This window comes from Calypte anna, chromosome 1 (genome assembly GCF_003957555.1).
Source record: "Calypte anna isolate BGI_N300 chromosome 1, bCalAnn1_v1.p, whole genome shotgun sequence".
In the NCBI taxonomy this organism is placed as follows: domain Eukaryota; kingdom Metazoa; phylum Chordata; class Aves; order Apodiformes; family Trochilidae; genus Calypte; species Calypte anna.
Genome location: NC_044244.1, coordinates 124940495 through 124965398, shown reverse-complemented (window position 1 = coordinate 124965398; position 24904 = coordinate 124940495). Strand labels below are relative to the sequence as shown.

Genomic DNA, 24904 nt, shown 5'->3' with positions numbered 1-24904 from the left:
TCATATTAAAGTAATGGCTAATATTAAGTAATTAACTTAAAATCTATTGCATATGTACAGTTTGTGGCTTTTTAAAACTTTGGTATTTCTGTCAGCTTTTGACACACATTGTCACCAAGCAGGTTTTCTTTTCACCTCATGACTGTCTATATTGCTGCCTTGTTTCATTTTTTTAAGGTATCTCAGTACTACGCTATCCTCTTCTAAATTTAAAATACTTCTTTTCCTTGAGCATGAGTAAAGTTTTTGTTGATGCAGCACCTGTATTGGCAAGAGCACTCATAGGGACTTTTACAGCAAATAAACACCTTCCATTTGGAATCTCCCCTAAATTAACATTTACCTGCAAAAGCAGACAAAGCACTAGATAATGTTATTTTCATCAAAAAAACAATTTGGCTCAAAATTAAGGATAATGTTCCTAAGAGCTGTCAGAAAATGACCTGCTATAATGCTACTGACAGGGGGAAAAAAAAGAATAAAATTTAAAATATCATTTTGAAAACTCCAGAAAATTAAAATAACAACATTTTCCACAGAGCCTCCTCCTGTTATAGCAATTTCTCCTGCTTTGACCCTGCTGATGGGATGGCCATTGATTGCAGTCCCTAGTAAGGGAGGTTCCAAGGAGGGTCTCAGCCTTCACTGTTGTTTCCTCTAAGCAAACCTTTATGCAATACTTCACTTCTCTTGTTAGCAGTTTCTCCACGGCATGTTGGAAAGATTGGCTGAGTTTTAACTGAATTCTGCTTAAACGACTACAAATATTTAAATTCCAGATTAATTTTAGCTTTTAATAGGAAATGGCACTTAGGTCACATAGCGTGAAGTTTGTGGGTTCTCGCAGCTTTTTGACTCCCTGTTAAAATGTGTCCCCTTATTTTGCAAAAGTCACTCTAATTAAGCTGTTTTTATCACTGACAATGCAAATGCTTTACTTACAGTGATAAATGTTCCACATTAGTGTAAACACCTCTTGCTTAAGGTCATTAACTGAAGATAATGGCTTCCATTTGGCTAAAAGACAGAGTATCAGAAGCAAATGAACCTGGCACTCTGAGAAGCGTTAATTGATAGCATTCTTCACCTACAAACCTGGAGAAATGAAAACAGAATAGAGCACATCATCTTGCTGATGCTTTGCAAGTTTCAGCAATCAAACCCAACTCTTTTCCTAGGTATCTGCCACACTCTTCTGAAAAAGTTCGTTTCTCAAAGAGAAAGAAGTGCCAAGTTGATGCAGAGGGAGAAGCAATGCGGTTGTGCAATGAAATGCAGAAGTTGTGCTATTACTCAAATATTTAACCAGCAGAGAACATTTCTCCAAATATCTGGTGCAGCTGTTCCAGTTTTTATTACATCCCCAGTTTATGGTGTGAAGCTTTTATAACGCAATTTGCTTCCAGGCTCACACAGGGTGTCTGGCAAGGGGCCAGAGTCCTGACCACATTGCCACAGCAGACGAAGGAAGGGAAGGAAGCCCCATGTTTTGTGGCAAACCCATGGTGGGCTTTGCTGGCTGTGCAGTATGTGTATGAAACCCCAAGTCCCTGAGGAATTCTTGGGAACTTGTATATGTTCGAATCTTTCAGTTGCATTGGGCACCCCTATCACATTTTTGCATTTTGTAATTTCAGTGTTTATGCCCCCCACAAGTGACTTTAGGAGGCTGTAGAGAGGAAGAGAGAAAGGCTTATAGAGAGCGACAGAGCCACACAGTGGTTTTGCCAGATTTGCTGTATGGGAGTAACCTTGCCAGAAAATTTGGCTCTCTGCCTGTAAAGAGAGGCCAGACTGGTGACTCATCTGCAATAAGGGCAAACAACAGTAAAAAGCCTCTTCCAGCATGAAGAGTAAGGGAAAATTGCTTTTCCCCTTTCCCTAACCAGGGAGAGCCAGCAGCCTACTCCTGTAGCTGTGCTGCCCCATGGCAGTAGGAATCAACAGCTCGCAGTCCTTTACTTGGTTGCCATGTAGATCATCCCCTTTACACCCTGCAGAATAGGAGTATGTGGAGAGGAGGGAAATTAGGAAAGGCATGTGTAGAGTTACAATTATAACCATGGTATTATTGTGTGCTGTGTCTTCCTAGGAATTAATCTCTAGATTACAATACGTAAGCATGTTTCTTCAATGTTTCCATGTTTTCCTTTCTTGGGAAAGAAGTGTTTTGGGTCCCTCACCCTGAGACAGTAACTTCTTTTTTTAAAAAAAAAATCTTCTTTTCTTTCTTTTTGGCTATTGTTTCAAATCTTTTGAGGGACATGAATTTTTCAGCACAGGAAGCTGATCTTGGTTTGATCATGGGGTTAAATTTTCTGTCATTTAGTCTTCCTGATTGCATAGTCATAACTACTAGAGAGGAGGAAAGGAAAGGATAACTTGTAAAAGTGAGAAGCATTCCTTTTTATTTCTTGATTCTATTTTGTGCTCCAGGAGTTAACAGATGGCTCTGATATTTCCTGGGAGATTGTGGAATCTTTCATTCTTTGTTCACTGGTTGATATTGAGCCTCTAGTAAGAGTTACTACATTTTTTAATGTGATAATAAATCAGGATATCCAGAAGTGGACTTAACACTTCCTCCTTCCAGTTTCTATAAACAATGCTTCTATATCGCACACACACAAAAAACCAACACAAACTTTTTAAGCAGCTTCTGCAGAGATCAGGGGCAACAAGAGCACATGGACTTGGACTACTCCATCACTCCAGCAGATTGTCAGTTGAGTAAAAAATTTGAGTTATGGCGACAAGACTTTCTGTGCTTATAAGGACTGCTGTCATGCCACATTAATAGCAGGAATTTATTCAAGATCATCATCACTGATGGCTGCACTAATTTCTTACAGGCAAAGCAACATGAGTCAATCTTTTCAGTATCCAAAACCAATAAAGCCACTTCTTAGGAATTTAGATAAGATTCAGAAAATCTTAAATTCACGTGTTACTGAAACTAGTAGACCAGAAGCTGGCCCAAAGGAGCACAGTGATTTTCAGCTAGTGCCATTACCCACTGAATAATCTAGCAGATAAAGGACAGTTAGCTCCCAGAAGAAAATTATGATTGTCTCCAGACTTCTAATCCATGAATCCCACAAAGTGTCTGAGCTATTGAAGGCAAGCCTTGCACAGGGTGAGCATAAGGGACGTGTTCAGGGGAAGCCTGCTGGCGTGCAGCTGCTTCTTGATGGTTCAGAACCGTGTTTTGAGGTGGGCTAATATAGTGAGGTGCCACTGCAATTGGAGAGCTCTCAGACACTTTTTTGGCAAAAGTTGTGTGTCTATCTATATCCAGTGTTTTTTTTATTCAGTGTTTGAAGGAAGGGTCACTGGCTGGTTGCTGGTTGGTTTCTGTTGATGTAAGCCAGTTTGGTTGACAGCAGTCATTGTGGAAGAACTACAAGGAATTTGTATGTACACTGAGAGCCATTCTCATTGCTCCAACCTGACAGTAAGATAACTTCTGGCATGGGTAGTATGCATCAGTGATTCCTTATATGCACGTACATATGTGTTATCTTGGGAAGCATTATGGTTTGACTGTAGTTCCAGTGAATGGTATAGAAAGGGTTGCTGTATACACGGAGTTCCCAATGTTTGAGAAACAGGGGGAATAACTTAAAAAGGAAAGATATGTTTTGGCTTGAATTTGTATGATATCACTTGTCATCATTTTTCCTTCCAGTCTCCTAAATCAGCTTTTATTAGTGCTGCAAAAAAGGCAAGATTGAAGTCCAATCCTGTCAAAGTGCGCTTCTCAGAAGAAGTAATTATCAATGGCCAGGTCTCGGTGAGTATTTAACTACTTAACCTCAGGAAGGACTGAGCATTTCATCCAAAGGTATGCCTCAAGGCTGGAAAGTGAGGGAATTACATGGTAGGAACAACAGTGATAAGCTTGCAGAGCAAAGGTTATTTCTGTTTCTCATCTGCTTTAATGTCCATTGGACCCATAATGTTGTGAAAAACTTGTCCCTTCTTAAAATAAAATTACAATCCTAGGGAATGCATTTTTTAGTGATAGCATACATATCTTTCTTTATAGGCTTGGTAATGCTTTCTTTTATTTTTCTTCTTTTTTCTTTTTTTTTTTTCTTTTTTTTTTTTTTTTTTTTTTTTGGCAATTTTGTGGTAGGAAAATGTACAAGGCCAAAAGAAGTAGCATATCAGGAAAACAGAATAACGTTACCATGCAGACCTGTTTAAAATTTATCTACTTGAATTTGTTTCCAGCCCTCAGGCAAAGTCAGCTTCCCTTTGAGAAGCACTGAACTCCTCCTTAAACATGCACTCCATGAACTCCCCCCTCATTTTCATAATTTGCCAGAACAGTGTTCCACACCAATGTCTTTATCCAACTCAGTTCCAAACATAAGTTGATACTGTGTTTTGTCAAGAGCAATTTCTGCTTTAACAAAACAAACAAACAAAACCCAAAACAGAGCAAAGCTTTGTTTCCCTTTCTTTTTCCCTCTTTATTTTACTATCCTTGTTATGAATCAGTCTTGTAACAATATTCATAAATTATGACAGCTATTAGCATTTAATAATTAGCTATAGAAAGAATGCAAAATATCTTGATTGTAATTCTTTTTAATGGATCTGCAGTTCCCATTTTGTAGATTGAAGACACTAAATAGCTCTCTATATTCAGAGATACAGTAATCTATTTTTCTGTTTCACTGAAAATATTTGAGTTTTAGAGGGAGCATTTATTACCAGAGAGATAATATTTAGGGAAAGAAAATACTCCAAGCCAGATATAAAATGTATGTGAACAGCCATCTTTTTTTCCAAGGAGACCTCCAAGGAGACCAAGGAGTGTATTGTAATAAGCCTGGCTAGGGCCACTTGTAGGGCATTGCTAATTCTGCTTCCAGTTTTACCCAGCAGCTTTTCAGCGGTTACCTTTCCATCTAAATAATGTCCTTCTTCATAGACCAACACTTCGATGTCACTTGTTACATGTAATCTGATTCAATAATTTCTTTGACAGGAAACAGTTAAGGACAATTCACTTCTTTTCATGCCAAATGTTCTGAAGGTGTATCTTGAAAATGGACAAACCAAATCTTTCCGTTTTGACTGCAGCACTTCAATAAAGGTAGGTTACATCTACCTTAGTAAGCAATCTCAACAATGCCTGTTAACTCTTTTTAAGACCTTCAGTAACTACAATTTATTTGGAAAGCTTTAAGAAGAAAATTAATAGTGTGTTCAGTTGGGGCTGAACTCAGAGTTCAGAAATAATGAGGTTTTGGTCCATTTTTCTTCTGCTAAAAAAAAGTGTTGTTGATAAAGAGGAAGCAAAAGGGATCATTTTAATGTGCCTGGAGTGCAATTAAAGTGGTGTGGTCCTATCATTTTGATATCCTGCCAAATACTGGCATGATTTGTCAGCAAAAGTCAGGAGCTAAGAAGATTAAGATGTTGGTTGCTAATTGAATATCATCCAGCTTGTCATCCATTGAACTTGGGATGGGATATTGTAGGGTTATGCTGGGGACAAATTGTTCTTTTCAGTGTAATGCCCTCTCTGCTTTGCATAACATATTTCACATACAGAAATAAAGTGGTGAAGCACAACTGAGGACACACAACTGAGGCTGCTGAGGAGTGACACTGTTCCACATAGGTTCCTAGACCACAGGCATTGTTGGTGTCTGTGAATGGTTTGGAGTAGCAAATTAAGCAGCATGACCAGCATTGTTAGGCATGCTGCTAGGATCTCAAGCTTTTTTTGTTTGGATGAGCTGGTTTCAACACACGTTGGTTACTAAACCTAGTTGATGGGATGCCTCCATGGGACACTGAGGTGAGAAGGATGCATGGGTGGGAATGATCAGTGAAGCCTGGGGGTGCAGTTTGCAGCTGCACTGCCAGCTTTTGCTGGTTTGAAAGGATTATGAAGCTATGCATATTTGAAGAAAGGCTGCTTTTGTACTCACTGTGATTCAGCAGTCTGCTCAGTCAGTTAGAACAGCAAGGAGAATAATTTACTGAGGTAAACAAGACGAATTTTACTCCAATCTGAAGGCAAAACAGATACAAAAATAACACTTAAAAATGGGCTGCAATATCTGTTTATAGTTCATAAGTATACCTTAGGCATCTGCTGAGTATAGGTAATCGATACAAGCCTCCACTCTACAGCTGTGGTGTACTGAATTGCTTCAGTCCATTTGATAAATTGGTTGGGTGAAGAAATAGGAGACATTTTTCATGTAAATAGTGTCTCCATGCCTTCCTAAAGCCCATGAGCCCAGTGTCCAGTATTTAATGAGCATAAAAACAACCAAACTGTTCCAGAATATTTGATCTCTGAGGATCAGTCCTTGGCAATCCCATAACATCAGTTTTCAGTAGTTCTGTCATGGGTGTGTCGTGTACCAGAAGACTATAATCAGAAGTCATTTGCAGAGATACCCACATGTGCTCAGTGACCTAGATGTAGTGATGCTGTAAGTCATCTTTGACTTCAGTCATACTGACTTTTTGTAGAAATAACTTCCTCTGCATATAGTTCAGGAAATTATATATTCTACAGTCTGCACAGAAAAAAGAAATTGCATATTCTTGCATTTACATCTGCATATATTCCTCACTGTGAAAGGGCGGGTGTGGATTGATACTTCTTTTCTTAAACTGAGAGAAGTAGATGTGCCCCAGGTGAGTCAAAGCAAATGCTAGGAGCATATTTCTGCACAGAAAGTTTTCCATCAACAACAATCCCATGTATATATTTTTCATCTGATGCCAGTTCAGAAATGTTCAAATATAAAGGTGCTGATTTTTCATTTGTGAATGTGTGTACTGTCCTGTATACTCATGCAGGACAGCAATGAAACATGAACATCTTCTCACTTAAGATCTGGGTTTCTACCCTCTTCTGGGTACATCCAGCATGCATGGCAGTGAAGAACCAGGTTCCAAGCACTTCATTAACTTAGGCATATTTTTTAAATCCTTTGTTAATTAGGATGTCATCCTAACACTCCAAGAAAAGCTTTCCATCAAGTGTATTGAACACTTTTCCCTGATGTTGGAGCAGAGGGTTGAAGGATCAGGAACGAAACTCCTATTGCTGCATGAACAGGAGACTCTAACTCAGGTTTGTGTCATGAAATGTGAAAATAGATATCAGTGAGATGGGTTAATCAGTAAACTATCCATCTTTTGATTACTCAAGTGAGTTAACTGCAAGAGTTATAGTTTGATACAGTCTATCAAGTAGCAGCAGTATTGAGATGCAGTTGAAGAATAAGATTCTTGCAGAAAACAATTATTTTTCTATTACATAGGCAGCATATTTCATTGTTTCATTGTGTGATAAAAAAGATATTAAATATCAGACTGAATGCTAGAAAATATTTATCAAGCCTTTTCTGTATTGTACATTGCCTAGCAAGTAAATGTTCTGAACAGCTGGAAGATTCATGGTAACAATTCTGAGATAGGAGCCAAAGAACAAAAATGATTTTTAATGGAATTTGGCTCCTATCTGATTTACAGATCTGTATCTGGGTGACAGGGAATAATATTCTTTCTGATTAAGCCAAACAAGCCTGCCTTGTTTATGCAGCAGTATGTTATGTCACTTCAGTGACAATAAATTGTGCCCCAGAAAAATGCAAGAGTGACTTTCTTCTTTAGATCAAGGAGGTGTGGCTAGAAGTAAAGTTGCTTTACAGTTCCCAGCAGAGGACTCTGATTTTAGCTGCTTATCATTTTGCCAAACAGTTTAGCCTGAAATTTTCCATGGTATTTGTGTTTCAGGGGAACATCGGTACTTTTTAAAATCTCATCTAAATTTGAAAATTAAAAAAAAAAAAAAAAAAAAAGAAAAAAGAGAAATTGATTCTTGGATGAGATGGGAAAAATGCTTAAATTAAATGTCAGAATTCCCTGGCATTTAATGCAGGATAATAAGCACTAAAATGCAGAATTCCCCATTTAACTTCAGCCTGTGAAATGATATTAAGGAGCTTGGTTTATGAGCTATCAGTCTTCCTAGCATTTTGTAACCTCTAAGCACTTGACTTTACCATGGTAACATTGTTTTCTTGTGGGTATAAGCTACCTAGTGAATGCTTAATATCAAGAAGTACTCAATACTGGTCCTCTTGGCCTAGCTCTCTCTCTTTTAAGTTATTGGTAAAATTCTCATAGAAATCAGAAGGATCAGAATAAACCAACACAGTGAGCTTTCCAAAATCCCATCTGGAGCTTTTATTTATATAGAGAGTATGTTTAGGTACTTAGGAATGGGGTCAATATGAGATAAACATACTTTAAAAAAAATTTAGGGCAAGACAGAAACTTCAATGGAGATTTCTAAAAGTATAGTTTTATCAATTAAGACATTCATTATAAAGTACCCTAACTCTCTAACTGCATTAGCTTAATTAAATAAACTATGTAAACTACATTAATTCTGACAGTATCTTCTTTGAAGGTCCTGTAAAATCAGCAATACTTAATTTTGCCATTATTATGTTGCTGTTGACCATGACCTGCAATGATGTTACAGGATTGTTACCCTTTCATCCAGTTATTCTTTAGCCATGCATTGGTCCCCCAAGAATATACCCAGGTTATGGTGTTCCGTGTTTAGCAAAGTTTTGCTGACCAACAGACTGAGAGGTCTTTTTAATTTTTCATGTTTTGGGAGAGCTTTGTCTTGGTCAGAAGTTACGAGATGGACCTTCTAAACCAGAACAATGCAGGAAAAATTTCTTGCAAGTTGCCTGAGGGACTGAAGCAAGGGAGAGAAATTGGGAATAATAGCTGCTCTTCACCTGTATTCTCAGGCATTCTAAAAAATAAAATGTGACTTCTCCCCAAAAACCTTCTAGCCCATCTTGGTTATGAGGATTTTTGTGCTGTGGAAGCACAGCTCAGTTTGTATTTCACTTGGCTGGTTTTCATTAAGGTCTGTTTTCTCCGTCCTTTCACTATGGTTTTGAATATGTGAATTCTTTTGCTTTGAGGATGAGTTGTATTGGGCAGTCATGCCTTTGTGAGTCTAAAAGTCTTCCACAATATTATGATGTTTTTGTGTGAAAAACTTAATAAGGAGCCCGTAGCAAAGCTCTTTGTTGGACAGCATTATTTTTCTTGCTGCCACGTGGCTCTGGAGCAGGATCTCATCACTCCAGACTACAGATCACATTGTTCAACCAGAGCTGCCAAGCTCTAATATGGTTACTGCACTGTCCTAGGTGACCCAGAGGCCAAGCTCGCACAAGATGAGATGTCTTTTCAGGATTAGCTTTGTCCCAAAGGATCCCATTGATCTTTTAAGAAGAGATCCTGTTGCTTTTGAATATCTCTATGTGCAGGTAAGTGAAAGCAAGTATTGTTAGTGTAAAGGAGAACAGGGTAAGTGCAACTAAAGGACAGTTGCACTCAGTATATATAGAGATTTATGTCTTCAATTAGAAAAGCATGGCTGCAGTAAATCCTGTTTTTTATTTCTGCTGCATAAAGCCAATGAATGCACTTGGGGAATGTGCAAATCTTAATCATCTGCAAAGTCCTCTTCGTTCATAAGTCCCTCCAAATGGTAATGCTTTGATATCTTTCCAAAGTATACTTGGCTTTTGAAAAGAGTGAGGCTGAAATAATTGCTCATTCTTTCTTTTCTGATACATTTCTGCACATCAGACAGAAATTATGTCTGAAAAGGAACTTCCAGTAAAATGGATGAGAAAACTGATGTACAGGCAATGTGATTCTCCTGGATGTCTTACCAGATCAAATCCTGCTATCCTGAGTCCAGATACACTGATACCCTCCCAGCACTCTTTATGAAAGAGGCTTACTGTTCTTCCCAGTAATGATGAAGAGAACTTAGGTCAAAATTCTCATGCATTCTGCTTTTGAGCAGAACTACTTTTGTTCTTCAGAAGTGCCCATATCCCCATGAACATCTGACATATGGGAGAGAAACATTCCTTACTTCAGCATGGTCCTGCTTCTGAGTTCGGGGTTACTCTTCGTGCAATGTTAATTTTTAAAAAACACACAAAAAAGGACTGTAATTTATTTTATTTTTAGTCAAGATTTTTGAACTTGATGCTCCCTCTACTGGTTCTTTGGCAGAGCTGTAACGACGTGGTTCAGGAAAGATTCGGACCAGAACTGAAATATGACATCGCCCTGCGGTTGGCTGCGTTACAAATGTATATTGCAACTGTGACCACCAAGCAAACTCAGAAAATCTCACTCAAATATATAGAGTAAGTTGAGAATGCATTGTGTTCTTTAGAAATGAAACATGGTTAGATGCTTTGAGGTTGTTTCTTTAATATGTCTATTTGCATTTACCAATTCCAGGTTGAATAAACCTAAAAACGCTTCTGTTGATGCATGCATTGATGCATGTCTGCTAAAAGCTGTAGTATAGACCTTGTCATCCATTCACCTTTGGTTACCTGTTGAGGCACATGCAATAGCCTATAAATGTCAATAAGATTAACTCATTAGTTCTCAGTGATTTAATGGTCATATCTGGGTTTATATAGTATAAATCATGAAGGTTTTAAAAGAGATTATTATCGTAAGATTCAGATGATTTCTTGGTTCAGAAGGCTGTAGGAACTTAGGTTGCATTTGTAAGATCACTTAAATACCAAAGTAGCCCAGTAGGTACCTGTTTTATGTTAGACAAGGTGTATATGTAACTACAAAGGGAAAAAAAAGTTTCCAAAATTCGCCTCTGTGTACATCTGTCTGGATTTGAAAACAAAACAAAACAAAACAAAACCAATAAAAACAAAGAAAAAACTAAACTAAATTTAAAAAGCAAACAAGCAAACAAAGAAACAAAAGACAAACTTTAACCCCCAAAGCCTTTTTTGTTGTTGCAGAATGGAAATAACTGTTGCAGACTCAATGTTGTAGAGTTTATCCACCCTATTGAATATCATGTTATATTGTATATTGTGTGTGTATATATATATATATATGTATGTATATATTGTATATATATTGTATATATTGTGGGAAAAAGCCCACAGAATATGAGTGACAAAGGCAGTGGCCGTCTGGTTTACATCATCTAAAAAAGCCTAGAAAATAAACCAAAATATAACAGTATGTTTAATTATCTGCTGCAATTTTAATTCTATAATTGTACTTGTGTATTTAATTAAATGGTGCTTAACAACACAGCATAGACTTTAAACATAAAAACGTAAAAGTTCTGAATGGCACAATGGAAGAAATAGGAAGCATAGAGGACAGATTATATATAACTTTAAAGCATCTTTTTTCTTCAGTAATGCATAGTTTGAGAATAGAAAGTAATGTGTTATTGCAGACCTCTGGACTTCATGAACTCTCCTGTTTTCAGGTGTTCATTCACTTGGCATCATAGTCACTAGTCTTTAGATAAGTAATCATCACGGGAATGTGAAATTAAATATATGCCTTTTATTTCAGAAAAGAATGGGGATTAGAGACTTTTCTTCCATCTGCTGTGCTTCAAAGCATGAAAGAAAAGAACATAAAGAAAGCACTTTCACACCTTGTCAAAGCAAATCAAAACCTAGTTCCTCCGGGTAAAAAGGTACTACATTTGCATCTTAATGGAAAATATGTTTTAAAGAACAGAAAGGGTGTCATGTGTGGGGACCTTTTAAAGTTAAACCTTTGGAGAAACACCTAGCCATTATATTTTCAGAGTTTTACTTTTCGGTGCTCAGTACAACATAGCCAAGAATAATTAAAAATAATTAATTATACCTCAACTAAGCTATCTTCTTATCTTGAGAATGTCATAAAACTGGTTATTAATATTTCATGTATGATAAAGATATATATTATAAATTCATTTAGTGCTTCCTATTAATGGCATACTTGATCATACAGTTATTGTTTTCCCTCTGATAATCTCATCTGAACTGCATTAACCTAAGGGCCTGACATAAATGCTGTTTTTCAGGATTATTTTCAATTATAGAGATAGAGACTTTTGCTGGCCAAGATCTAACTGGATGGATGATGGTCCTTACAGTAAATGACTCTCCTTGCTGTTGGAAAACACATTTCATAGCACTAAGCTTTCACTTCTTCTGGACAAAACGTGTAGAAGAAAATGTCTGAGAAATGCCTTTGTTACATTCCTGCCGCTGAGGTTGTGTTTAAAAGAGACTGTAATGAGATTCCTTTATGCAAGTCATCCAGACTCTCTTTGCAGTCAGTGGAGGGAAACAAGCACTTCTAGGGAGCGGTTCATCCCATCCCATGTAACAAACCAAAAAAAGGTCGGATGACTTGTGTCCTACAAATGGCTGTTTATATCCAGTTCCCTCTGTATAAAGAGCCTAAGAACGGTTAGTTGAAACATAAAGTGAGTTGAATCCTACTTGATGAGGCTTTGTTTCTGAACACAAAAACCCCCAGACCCATAGTACCCGAGCTAAGGATCATTGTGATCAGCAGAAATTCTACATGGTGGTTTCAAATCATGTCATGACTGTGCACATATGTCTGTATTTTTGACCTGCCATGCTCAGGAGGAAAAGCCACTTTTTTGACTGATGCACTGCATGCCTTCTATACTGCTGAAGCTAAAGCTATGCCAGTTGCTGATTGTTTATCCTGGCAGTGTAAATCTGAGTTTATTTTGGAAGCATTAGCTGCTGCAGGCCTTGCAGGTGATGACAGTATTGGTTCTTGGTTAGAAGAGGGATTGCATCAGTCCCTTCCTGCAGCCAGCAGACTTTGTTGGTATTGCTTCACTCTTGTGGATTGAGCTTTGGAAATCTGTTGTGTCTCACCTGCTCTTTTAGCAGGTAGGTCTCAGAAACAAAGCATCTGAGCTCATCATCACCTTGTGTCTCACTTGTAGGTACTAATGTGGGAACTGATTCTTTTCTGGGGTCTTCCCTCCTTCCATGTGAAGGGAGACCTGTCACTTTCAGGATTCTTCTGTTTTTTTTGCCTATGTATTTCTTCACCAACTCCACACCTAGTGAAGGGAAGTGGAAAGTTGTTCTGCTTCGCATCCGTTTCCTTCCTTGGTGTCTAGAAAAAAGCTTAGGATGGGGGCTCGTAAAATGCTTTTCAAAATCAAATAAGATTTTGAATTACAAATCTAGTGGCAGAAATTAGAACAGCAAATGAGATGAGCTTGGTTTATCTTATCCTTTAAAAACCCAGATATAAGGATTTACATCAGGGAATTACAAGGTTGGGGTGCAGACTGTTTGGGTGAACTTAACTGTTTCTTGTATAATTCAGTCTCATAAAATAAGTCCAAGTTGTTTCTTTTTAGGTAGGTAGAGCAAGATCAGAGGTTAAAAAAATGAGATAAATTGTGACATGCATTGCATGATATGATCATATATATTGATGTACTGGTTTGGGCTTTCAGATCTATTCCCCACTAAATACAGTAGAAGAGTTGTATTTTTATAATGAGGTGGAATAATATGCCAGATGCTGCAAGTACCTAGCAAAGTGTAATACACATAGCTGACAAAAGGAAATTCTTTATTCTCTTTCTTTATATAGATACATAAACGTTTCAGAACTGCTGGTGATTATGAATGGAAAGCTGCTGTCTAGCCTTTAAATACCTCAGTGAGCAGATGTTTAATCTGAGCAGTTTAACATTTCCCCATCACTGGAGCAGTGACAATGTTCTTGCAGTCCTCTGATCTGCCCATTTCCAAGTGCATTTTAGCTAAAGAAGCAAAGATCTTAATTTTAAGAATTAATCTTTTCCTCATCTGCAACTCAACCATCTAAAGATATAGTTCTAGGCTCTGAAGAGCTATGGCAGGCCATGCTCCTTAGCCAACACAAATACATTTTCTTTCTGAATTTGGTAATGTGTTTATTTCTACCACTGCCTCTTACCCCTGTTTCTCCTTTCCTCAGCTGTCTGCACTGCAAGCCAAGGTGCATTATCTAAAGTTCCTCAGTGATCTACGATTATATGGAGGACGTGTTTTCAAGGCAACATTAGTGGTAATATTTCCCTTGAAATAGTCTCTTTCTTCTCTTGAATTTTTTATCCAAATGCCTTTTTGCAAAAGCCAGAACACATAATATTCTTCAGAAAGTGTCTTTCCAGACACTCGAAAAATCATTGTTAATTGAATCAAATAACTTTTTTTTATTCTTTTTTCATTTGGATTCTTGGTATAATTTGAATTTTAGTGGGGATTTGAAAGTAGGTAGCACCTTTTTGGGAAATAGTGCTATCCAATTAACTATAGAATATTAAAATTATTAGTTTGTAGAACTCTTAATGACAAAGATTTTCTTTTAATGGAAGCCAAGTCCATCCATCTGTCTGTCCATCCAATTATCCCTCTAAAAACTAGAGTACAGTCTAAATCCAGCTACAGATTCTTTTACTTATTGTTTATAATTGTGAATCAAGTATTCTTTTTTATATTGTAACTTCATAGAAACCCATAATTATCTTTAATCTAGAAATGCCATGCAAACGTAGCTCCATGAAGATGCAAGAAGGCAGTGATGACTTCTGTCACTATGCAGTACTTATCATGTTTTTCACTTTTTTATTTTTCTCCTAAAGCAGGGAGAAAAACGATCAGAAGTTACTCTGTTAGTAGGGCCACGATATGGAATCAGTCATGTGATAAACACCAAAACAAACCTGGTGGCTCTCCTGGCAGACTTCAGCCATGTAAACAGGATTGAGATGTTTACGGAAGATGAAAGCAGTGTTAGAGTTGAGCTGCATGTCTTGGACGTAAAAGTAAGTTTGATGTTGGTATAGATATTATATATATATATATATATAATATACATATTGATATGACATCTATAACCATGTTTTTGTCTTTATTTGAGTCAAGCTGTACTGCTGTGAACATTTTCATGCCAATAATATTCTAATGGAGCATTTTTAGCTCTTTTTGGGTGAGAAGGCATGTAGAGCATGGATTGAGCATTTGAGAGGCCTACAAGTGTACCAAACTGGTGCTTTGCAGCACTCTTATTTTCTTCTGTCTTGGCTGACCCCAGGCAACTTGGGTTTTTTTGTCATCCTTGATTTCTGTGATTAAAAGAGATGATGATGAAATTGGCCTACTTCTGAAGTATCTTCAGTCCCTGTAAGCTCCTTCCAGTGTAGCAGACGATATTATTGCCATTAGAGAATCACCAGCTTCATCAGACCAGTCTCCCCTGTAATGTAGTATTTTATCTGCAAAGTTCACTGAAAGTAACAGCATAGTGGTTACCCATGGCATAAACTGTAAAATGGCAACGTTATTCTTAACCCTTATCATTCCAGTTCAGTGTTTTGCCCTGAACATATATGCATACATAATGTATTCACTGATGCTCTTCTTCTACCTATAGTTATTTAATTTCACTTAAATGACACTTAGCACTTTGCATCTGTGGCATCGAGTGGCAATGAGTGTAGTTTTGTGTAGTATATTATCCTGGTTCTTCTTGGTGTGGTTTCTATTTGGCTTTGAAGTGAAAGTCTTCACAGACTGTCTAGAGCTTCAGTCAGAGATTGAAGGAAGAGTTTTCCTTGTACTTGAAAATTAAATATTCTATTAAAATAAGTGGAACTTACCCAGCTATACATGAAAAACATATACAAGGAATATTTTACTAAGCTTTTGCTTTGAATAGTTTAGGTTTATTGACCTGGAACTATTTCCCAGTATTTAAGTTAATGAAAAAAACATTTTGATGTAAATTATTCTAGGTACATTTTGACAGAAGCTTAAGAGAAATGTACAGGTTGGTGAACACAGTATCTCTTTCACCTTATTAAGCAATGACAGCATCTGAGGATCTAAGGCTACTTTACCTTTGTTAGTGTGCTATAATCATAGCTCTCTTGTAAGAAAGCTGCTACCACCTTTTTACATATGGAGAAAATAATATAGAAATTAAGTCCTTCCCATCTGCTTCTATGTAAAATGAAGCACCGTAGGCCACAGTATCATGTATTACCATTATTTTAATTTATATTAAAATAGTATTAACTGTCTTACTGCACACCATGCATATATCTCTGTCTACTTGCATTCCAACACATACCAATCTGAAACCCAGAGAGACTGGCCTAATGTTAAAATTACAAATCTAAGAGGCTGTGAGTAGAATTTGACAAAACAAAAATGGCTCAAACTGTAGCAGAAAATAATCTGAAGAAAAAAAAATGCCTAAATATTTTCATGTTGCTGAAAACTGTTCATACAATATTCAGGACACCGGGGACATTCTGGCCTAAATCTTGCAGCACAAGCATTTAAGAAATTTTCAGATCTATTGTGGAGTCAGTAGTAAGTTATGATCATTAATCATGTTTTGTCCACAACCTCCATCACAATCAGTTGTCTTTTAACTAGAAAGTAGTTGAGTAAGTTGAAGAGACATCCTTGTTGCATGTAATGCTCCTCCTGGAACAAATGAGGCAGGTCTCTTGTGTCAGTGGGCTCTGCATGCTAAATTATGATAAACTGTCGCAAAAGTCCCTATAGCTGCGAGCTGCTACAAACAGTGAGTGATGAGATGGGTCTACTACTGTGTAAGGTCTATCTACGCATCATGGTAAGGGCTTAATTTTTATTTCCTCTCTAGAGGCTAGCCATGGTAAAATAAATTTGAGAAGAGCAGCTTTTGGTGTTAAGAGCTACAGAGATATGAACAAGATTTTAGGCAAATAGATTTATGTATTATGGAAAAAGAAAAGGAATTTAAAAAGTATGTTTCACATGGATGCCTCAGGTTTGATGCTTGTTAGCCTGGCAGCCATTGTTTTTCAAAGCTCTGAAGTGTCTCATTTTTATTAGGTCTCACTTTTTTTTTCCAAATGCTGAGTTTGTTTTCTTTGCTCACCTTCCTTCTGAGGATCTTTCTTCATTCTCTTTTTTCTCTGTTTATCTGTTTATTTTTTTATCACTTGTCTTTTCAGTAATGCCAGGCCACAGACACTGAAATCTTGTAAGCAGTCATTGTAATATTTGCTGCCATTGCCATGTAATGATAGCTTTAACCTCACTGCTATATTTTTGGAACATAATTTTTCCCAGACTCTGCTTCCTGTACCTTACTTCTTTACGTGTGCTTAGAGCACCTCATTTTCTAGGGAGCTGTAGATTCCCATAGGACTGCAATGTTCACAGAGAGCAGCACAGGGGAAAGGGACCTGGGGGTTCTAGTGGACAGAAGGATGAGCATGAGCCAGCAACGTGCCCTTGTGGCCCAGAAAGCCAATGGCATCCTGGGGTGTATGAGAAGGGGGGTGGTCAGTAGGTGGAGAGAGGTTCTCCTCCCCCTCTACTCTGCGCTGGTGAGGCTGCATCTGGAATATTGTGTCCAGTTCTGGGCCCCTCAGATGAAGAAGGACAGGGAACTGCTTGAGAGAGTGCAGCACAGAGCTGCAAAGATGATGAAGGGAGTGGAACATCTGCCTTGTGAGGAAAGACTGAGGGAGCTGGGTCTGTTCAGCTTGGAGAAGAGGAGATTGAGGGGCAACCTTATTAATGTTTATAAATATGTAAAGGGTGAGTCTAAGGAGAATGGAGCCAGGCTCTTCTCAGTGAGATCCAGTGTTAGGACAAGGGGCAATGGGTGCAAGCTGGAGCATAGGAGGTTCTGTGTAAACATAAGAAAAAGCTTTTTCACTGTGAGAGTGACAGAGCACTGGCACAGGCTGCACAGGGAGGTTGTGGAGTCTTCTTCTCTGGAGACATTCAAAACCCACCTGGATGCGTTCCTGTGTAACCTAAATGAGGTGATTCTGCTCTGGCAGGGGAGTTGGACTCAATGATCTTTCAAGGTCCCTTCCAAACCCCAACATTCTGTGATTCTGTGGTACCTAATCTGCCAGGTTATTAGCCCTTGGCAGTTTCAGAGTAACAGTCAACAGTTCTTTGGTGAAAATTATAGAAGAATAAAACAGAAGAAGAAAAAGAGCAAGAGTCTTGAAATGGCTAGCTTCATTCAGAAAGTGAACAAGATCAGCTGGTAAAAGGCCCAGTTGGATTTCTATGTTACTGCAACTCCAGTCTTTTCTAAATGTTTGATGCTGCTTTTTTCAGTGTGGTGTTTGTGATATAATTCCTTTCCCTTCCATGTAGTAGTATGGTCAGCAGGTAAACAGACTGAGGAGGAATAACCTTAACCAAGACTTAATTGTATTCTTCTTAGCCTATTACTCTACTGATGGAGTCATCAGATGCAATGAATCTTGCTTGCCTAACAGCTGGATACTACAGACTGCTGGTTGACTCGAGGCGCTCAATATTTAACATGGCCAACAAGAAAAATACAGGGAGCCGAGAAACAGGTATTCATTGCACAGTATGTTAATGGTGATCCAATGTATGAAGCAGAAGATAGTTTACACCAGTGAACCTCCAGATAAATACAAAGCTATGCCAAATCTGATTGCTGGCTCAGACCTAACACAACAGTGCCTCATTTCAGCTTTGTACTGTTCGAATATTCAGCCTATGAGAGAATCCTAATGCTTAAATAAACCAGGTGATGATTTTCTTTCATACTGTAGTGAAACAGATGCAGACTCCCTGTGAGTGTTACTATTTTGTATGCATATCTTTTGTAAGAATACATATGGTGTTGGAAGAACCAGCTGGGGATTTGGTTTTGTGTTTCTGTTCCTGGAGAAGCATTTGTACATGGCTGGGATTTAGTTTTGTGCTGAAGTACAAAGGTACCAGTTAAACTTTAGGTCATTAAATCAACAGGTATTTAACTTAGAGCAGAGGTGAGTTTGAAAGTGCTTTTCTGAAGAGTTTGATGATTCAGCTGTCCCATTTAGAGAGTTCTTTGCTCAGCATGAACAAGTTAGTGTTTAAAAATTACATGACTTTGCTCTTTGATTTCACAATGTTGATTTTATTTCACCATTCTATAGGAACTGAAAATAGAGGGAAACATAATCTCCTTGCTTCTGAGTGGAACTGCATACCAAAAACTACCACTTTCCTGGCTGAAGGAGATCAAGAGACTCAAATGTCCTTTACTGATACAAAACAGAAGACTGTAGATGTTTCTGAAAGTCTGTTATGTCAAAAAGAACACAGACATCTGTACATAGAAAATACTTATAATTCAGGTGGATTTGATCAGCATCTGGCCAAGCAAAGTGACCCCACTGAAGCAGAAGAAAGCAGAAACTTTAATCAGCCTTCACTGCTGTCACTCTCAGGTTTGGAATCTAGCAAGAAGGCACAGGATTCCCCCAGGGGAGCAAAAGTTTCCTTTATATTTGGAGATCACAACTTTGATGGCATCAGCCCCCAGACTCTTGGCTATGAGAGGCTTTTGGATGAAAGTCCAGAAGTACTAGAAAAACAAAGAGCCATTTACCTTAGCAATGCCAATGACATTAAAGGCCTGGAGCTGTCACCAGATGCTGAAAGCATTCAGTTTGCTACAAATTCTGTTTACGCAACTATAAACGATGGTAAAATATTTGGAGCTGCTGAGGGGATAGAAGAGCCTTTGCTGCATGATATTTGCTATGCAGAAAACACAGATGATGCCGAAGATGAAGATGAAGTAAGCTGTGAAGAAGACATTATGGTAGGAGAAATCAATAGGCCTACTCTTCTCAGCCTTTCTGGTTCTAGTGATGACATTATTGATTTGACTTCACTTCCACCTCCAGAAGGTGATGATAATGAAGATGATTTCCTATTGCATACCTTAAACATGGCCATTGCTGCTCCTCCACCTGGCTTCAGGGACAGTTCAGATGAGGAAGACTCTCAGAATCAAGCAACACAGCCTAGAGACAACAAGGAGCAAGCCAGTAACCTAGGCAATGATGACATTCCAGTGTCGCTTATCGATGCTGTCCCAACTAATACAGAGGGGAAGTGTGAGAAGGGGCTAGATGATGCTGTAGTCTCTACACTTCAAGCACTAGAAGCTTTGGCTGCCTCAGAGGAACAGCAGACGAATGACAATTCAGGTTCTTTCACCATAGTTACATTTATTCATTGAAAGTCATTCCATCTCATCCATTTAGCTCTGGAAATACTCCATCTCATGAGGGTTGGTTTTCCATTTTTGTTTTTTTTTATTTTTTTTTTTTTGCCATCATTTTGCATACATCATATTATTCCATTTTATTTAATGGAACTGCCATATGTTATTAAACTACCTGTCCCGGGAACTGTGCAATAAAGTAAGAGTATTCTTGCAAAGCATATTTTTGTCTCTAATGCACGCCCTTTGCTTGTCACTTATCCAGGTGCTTCAGCTGCTGTCATGTAATTGACTCTTATTTTTTGTGGCTTGTAGGTGTAGCTATCCTGCGAGCATATAGCCCTGAGTCATCTTCAGATTCTGGCAATGAAACAAATTCCTCTGAAATGACTGAAAGCTCTGAACTAGCCGCGGCACAGAAGCAGTCGGAAAACACTGCACGTATGTTTTTGACCACAAGTGAAGGCTACCAACCCCTTGTGGAGGAGCAGACTGAATTTCCCATAGCTAAGAATCAGACTGGAGGGCCAGGCATGAAGCCCTCACAGCCTTTGGCTGGTCGACAGGCTGCAGAGCTACAGTCAAAAGTTGTGCCTTCAAAGCAGATTCTTCATTCAGATAACATGGAAATGGAGCCAGAGACCATGGAAACAAAATCTGTCACTGATTATTTTAGCAAATTGCACATGGGATCCGTGGTATATTCTTGCACTAGTAAAAGGAAAAATAAGATGACAGACAGCGAAGTAAAAGCACCCTCTGATGGCAGTGCTACTGTGAAAAAGCAACAGGGAACTAAAAAAGCTGAGACTGATGAAGATCTAAAAGCTAAATTTGGAACTCTTTCAGCAAGAGACAGTCAACGCCTAAGCACTTTCAATGTGGAGAGAACTGCCTTTCGCCAAAGATGGTATGCTGCTGATGATGGGGCAGCAGATAAGCCAAGCCCAGAAACAGGGAACGGGAAGACTTTTCCAAGAGTTCCTGCGCTTGGAAAAACAGAAACTGAGTGTAAGGATGAAGTGGATCCTGAGGTGGACCAGGATGATACCTCGAGGCTTAGCCAAGGTGAAAACTTTCTGTCAGATATGACTTCCGTGTCTTCAGCCAAAGACCTAAATGACGCAGAAGACACTGATCTGTCTGCAGATGACCATCCTTCAAAGCTTCCAGAAGCTGAGCAGGGTGTGGCTAGACTTTGTGAATATCACTTGGCTAAGCGCATGTCATCTCTGCAAAGTGAAGGCCATTTCTCACTGCAAAGCTCTCAGTGCTCTTCAGTGGATGCAGGATGCAGCACAGGCAGCAGCACATGTGCTACCCCCGTCGAATCTCCTCTTTGTACCTCTGATGTTAAGCACATTATCTCTGACCCATCAATGAAGGGCATTGCCTATATTCCAGCAGATGAACGAGCTGCCATTCTTCCAAACCATGGAACGACGTACAAGGACCTGCACCAGCAGCCCGAAGCTGTGTGTCACAGAATGCCAGTGCCTGTCGTGCATGCAGCAATTAATGCTGAGCCACTCTTTGGCACTTTGAGAGAAGGATGTCATCGGATCCCCAAGATAAAAGAAACTACAGGTACAGCAGTAATAAAATGTTTCTTGTGTTTGTTTTTAAAGATACATGTCAACATTGAGGACTAGGTGAGCATTTGTGTTACTTTTATCTGAAACTACATCCTCAGGCTGTAGCAGACAGTGAGATTAGACATTCAGTGTTATCTATTCATTTTACCTGGATGTGCTGAGATACTCTTATGAGCTGTTAATGGAATTTTATTTTGCTTTTAAAACCTCTCATTACAATTGAAAACCTTTAGGGACACACTGACGGAGAGGCCTCTCTTCCATTCTTTGAAAGCTTCTCCAAAATCCATAGTCACTTGAGTTTCAGGATACTTGTTAGATTATAAGATGACTGCACAAGGTATATTAATGTAGGAGAGAAAAACCTGTGATTAATTTATTGTGTGTCATATATGCTGCTTTAGCAGATTGTCAGAAGCATGCCAGCATGAAGAAAAAGTTCTAAATGTAAGGATGAGAAAATGTCACTACATTATTAAGCATATTTTTTTTGCCATCTGACAGTAGATAGTTTCTTAAAGAATTATTTACATGTAGAACCACTGCCACATCTTAAAGTTCCAGTTTCAAGAGATTTTACTGTTATTAAGAAAAACAAAGTTTTTCAGAAATAGTGCTGGAAAGCCTTTGAGTTGGATTTCAGATGTCTCCCTCATCCTGGGTTACAACCCATATATAGCAGTAGTGTGTGAATACATGAAAATCCAAAAGTGGAACAGACTAGGAGCTGGAGTGAGAAATGTTATTTCTCTGCCAAAAAAACCCACATAACCAAAATAAAAATTACTCTGAAAACACCTTTGCGTATTCGCTCAGGTGTAGTTAAAGAAATTGTTTTAATCTGAAAATATTCAACTAATTACCTAATAGAAAATGTGCAATCCATGTAGTGGGGGTGAATTGAGACGTTTCATATATGATATTCTATTCCTTTTTTAAAATATGTCTTCTGTGGTGGAACAAGCAATTAACTATCCATAAGCCATAATTTGTTTATAGTTTTTTCGAAACTAGCAAAGAATTTCTTATGAAATGTTTTGAGGAACAAAAATGACTGGAAAATACCAAGAATCTGTCCTGACTGTTAAATGCATTTTAAAATCCAGTCTCTGAATATTATCAGGGTGATGCTTAATTATTCTGTCTGCTCTTCTACTACCCCTAGTGTAGCTTTCACAGAGCCTGAAAGGGGAAGACAAGGAGGCATGCCTACAGCTTTTCCTAGACAGCCTCTAGCTGACTCCATCATGCTATCATCCATGCTATCAGAATCAAAGGTGCCAAGTCAAAATCAAGACTCTTGTGACATTCCCAAAGTAAATCAGGCTTGTGGGGCAACAGTTGGTTTACGGCCATATGACATGATAGGAGGAAGCCTCAGGATGCCACACAACAGGAAAGTGCTGAGACGCAGCAGCAGCCTCATTGGAGGATCTGCAGACATTGAGATGCTGTTTGAAAAGAAGGCAGCCACAGCTGGCTTGAAATGCCAGGACATCACCCGAAGGGACGAATCCAAATCAGAGAGAAGGGTGGAATTCCCCCTGGGCAGAAAGCTGTCAAAAAGTTACTCCCAGAGCTGTGTGTATGTCAGCACTGACAAGAAGGACAGTAAGAGGTGTTCGGGCACAGGCACCAGTCAGAAGAACTCCAAGCAGTGTCGAGCATTACCCTTGAGGAAGCTGGACACCAGCTCCTGGAGGTGTCGTGGTCCCTTTAGCTACTGTTTCCTAAGCAGAGGAAATGATGACAACGATGATGAAGATGACCGAGACGGCCATCAGTTCTCGGGTCTCTTCAAACCACAGATCCCAGGTGAGCTTGCAGAACCAGCTGTTCAATCGTTCTCCGGTGAAAATGAGCAGGAAGTCTTGGAGTCCCCGAAAGCTGTGGAGCCCCTGCAAGATGAGGCCGTCGGCACGCGTGAGAAGAGCGGTGCTGATATCCAGGGTGGCCAAATTGATGTGAATCTCAACGACGTGGCCTTCGATGCACGAATCGCGCGAATAAATGTGATGAAAGAGAATACGTATGCAATGCCTGATGGATTTATTGCAGCACAAAAGGATGCCAATGAGCTACTCTCACTGGTCCGAGCAAGTATGGGCAAGAGAGAAGATTTACACCCAGAAATATATGACCTTAAACTTTCAAAGTACAAACAACTGTTATCTATGGAATCGAGACAGTTGGGAAGTGCCTGCAGGAAAATGGCCATGGCTGATAAAAGCCCTGAGGAAATGCTTTTAGCTATGACTTCCAGCTTCCAAGTACTCTGTTGCTTAACAGAAGCCTGCATGCGTTTAGTTAAAGTCATGAACTCTGAAACACAGCAGCAGGAAGTTATAGCTAAGATAGACGAGGTTGTAATAAACTACATTTGTCTTCTGAAGGCTGCAGAAGCAGTGTCAGGCAAGACCTCCAGTGACCCTAGCATTAAACTCTTGGCTCGACATTCGACTACCATGGCCGCTATTGTAAGCACACTAACACGTTCTCTTAAAATGCTTTTGAACAAATAAAACACAAAAGTCACTTCATAATCTACCTTTGCAAAGCCATACATTAAAAAAAAAAAACAAACCAACAACTTTTATTTACTGTACGTGTATGAACTTATGTAACAAACTCAGCTTTCTCTGTATATTTTGTTATTTTATATAAAATAGGTACGAGATTTAAAAAAAAAAAAAGTTAAAAAACTGAACACTGACATAAGTAATGAACAGATATGTCCTTCTGTTTATACAAAAACAAAAGCCAAAACCCCCTCTCCCCAAGACCAGAAAAACAAACAGAAAAAAAATCCCACGTAGGAGCAAACTGATGTTTGGCTATTTTTCATATAGTCAAATTTATGGTTGTATGAAGTGAACTTTTAAAGCCTGTTATGTCAATGAAGTTGTTTTCTGTTTCATCCAAGTTTTCACTTGGAGAATGCTCCATGTTTAGAAATGATAAATGAAATCATAATGTATATAACACAATATTTAATGTTTTAAAACTATAATTTTTAAGCATTCAAAATAGCAAAAAGACATTTAAAATCCAAGAGACTATTATAACTTACTAGAGAATATATATATAATAAATGAATCTTTTGTTCATATGGCCTGAATTATCTGATTCTTCTTTTCTAGGAAATTCTGTATTAAAAAAAAAAAAAAAAAAAAAAAGGTATTGAAAATGCCAGCTTCACGAGGTATCTCATGTATTGAACATTAGTGTTGGCATTTCAGATAGTAAAAGTAACTGTGGAAGACCAAGGACACAGAAACCAGAGTGGTCGTGGTGGTGTCTCAAGTGAGTGGTTGATGCCCTGCTGGTCAGACCAG

General features: G+C 38.6%; 1 protein-coding gene across 1 annotated transcript in view; it reads left to right on the top strand.

The window, feature by feature from the left end:
- Nucleotides 1-24091, top strand: part of FRMPD4 (FERM and PDZ domain containing 4) — a 110386-nt gene extending 86295 nt beyond the window's left edge. The window contains exons 5-16 of the mRNA XM_030452815.1: nucleotides 3689-3793; nucleotides 5000-5107; nucleotides 6983-7114; nucleotides 9225-9344; nucleotides 10108-10244; nucleotides 11449-11575; nucleotides 13894-13983; nucleotides 14561-14743; nucleotides 18166-18304; nucleotides 18896-19957; nucleotides 20290-21561; nucleotides 22740-24091. Of these exons, the coding sequence (XP_030308675.1) occupies nucleotides 3689-3793; nucleotides 5000-5107; nucleotides 6983-7114; nucleotides 9225-9344; nucleotides 10108-10244; nucleotides 11449-11575; nucleotides 13894-13983; nucleotides 14561-14743; nucleotides 18166-18304; nucleotides 18896-19957; nucleotides 20290-21561; nucleotides 22740-24091 (4827 nt within the window). The remainder of the gene's footprint in view (nucleotides 1-3688; nucleotides 3794-4999; nucleotides 5108-6982; nucleotides 7115-9224; nucleotides 9345-10107; nucleotides 10245-11448; nucleotides 11576-13893; nucleotides 13984-14560; nucleotides 14744-18165; nucleotides 18305-18895; nucleotides 19958-20289; nucleotides 21562-22739) is intronic.
- Nucleotides 24092-24904: the final 813 nt, after the last annotated feature.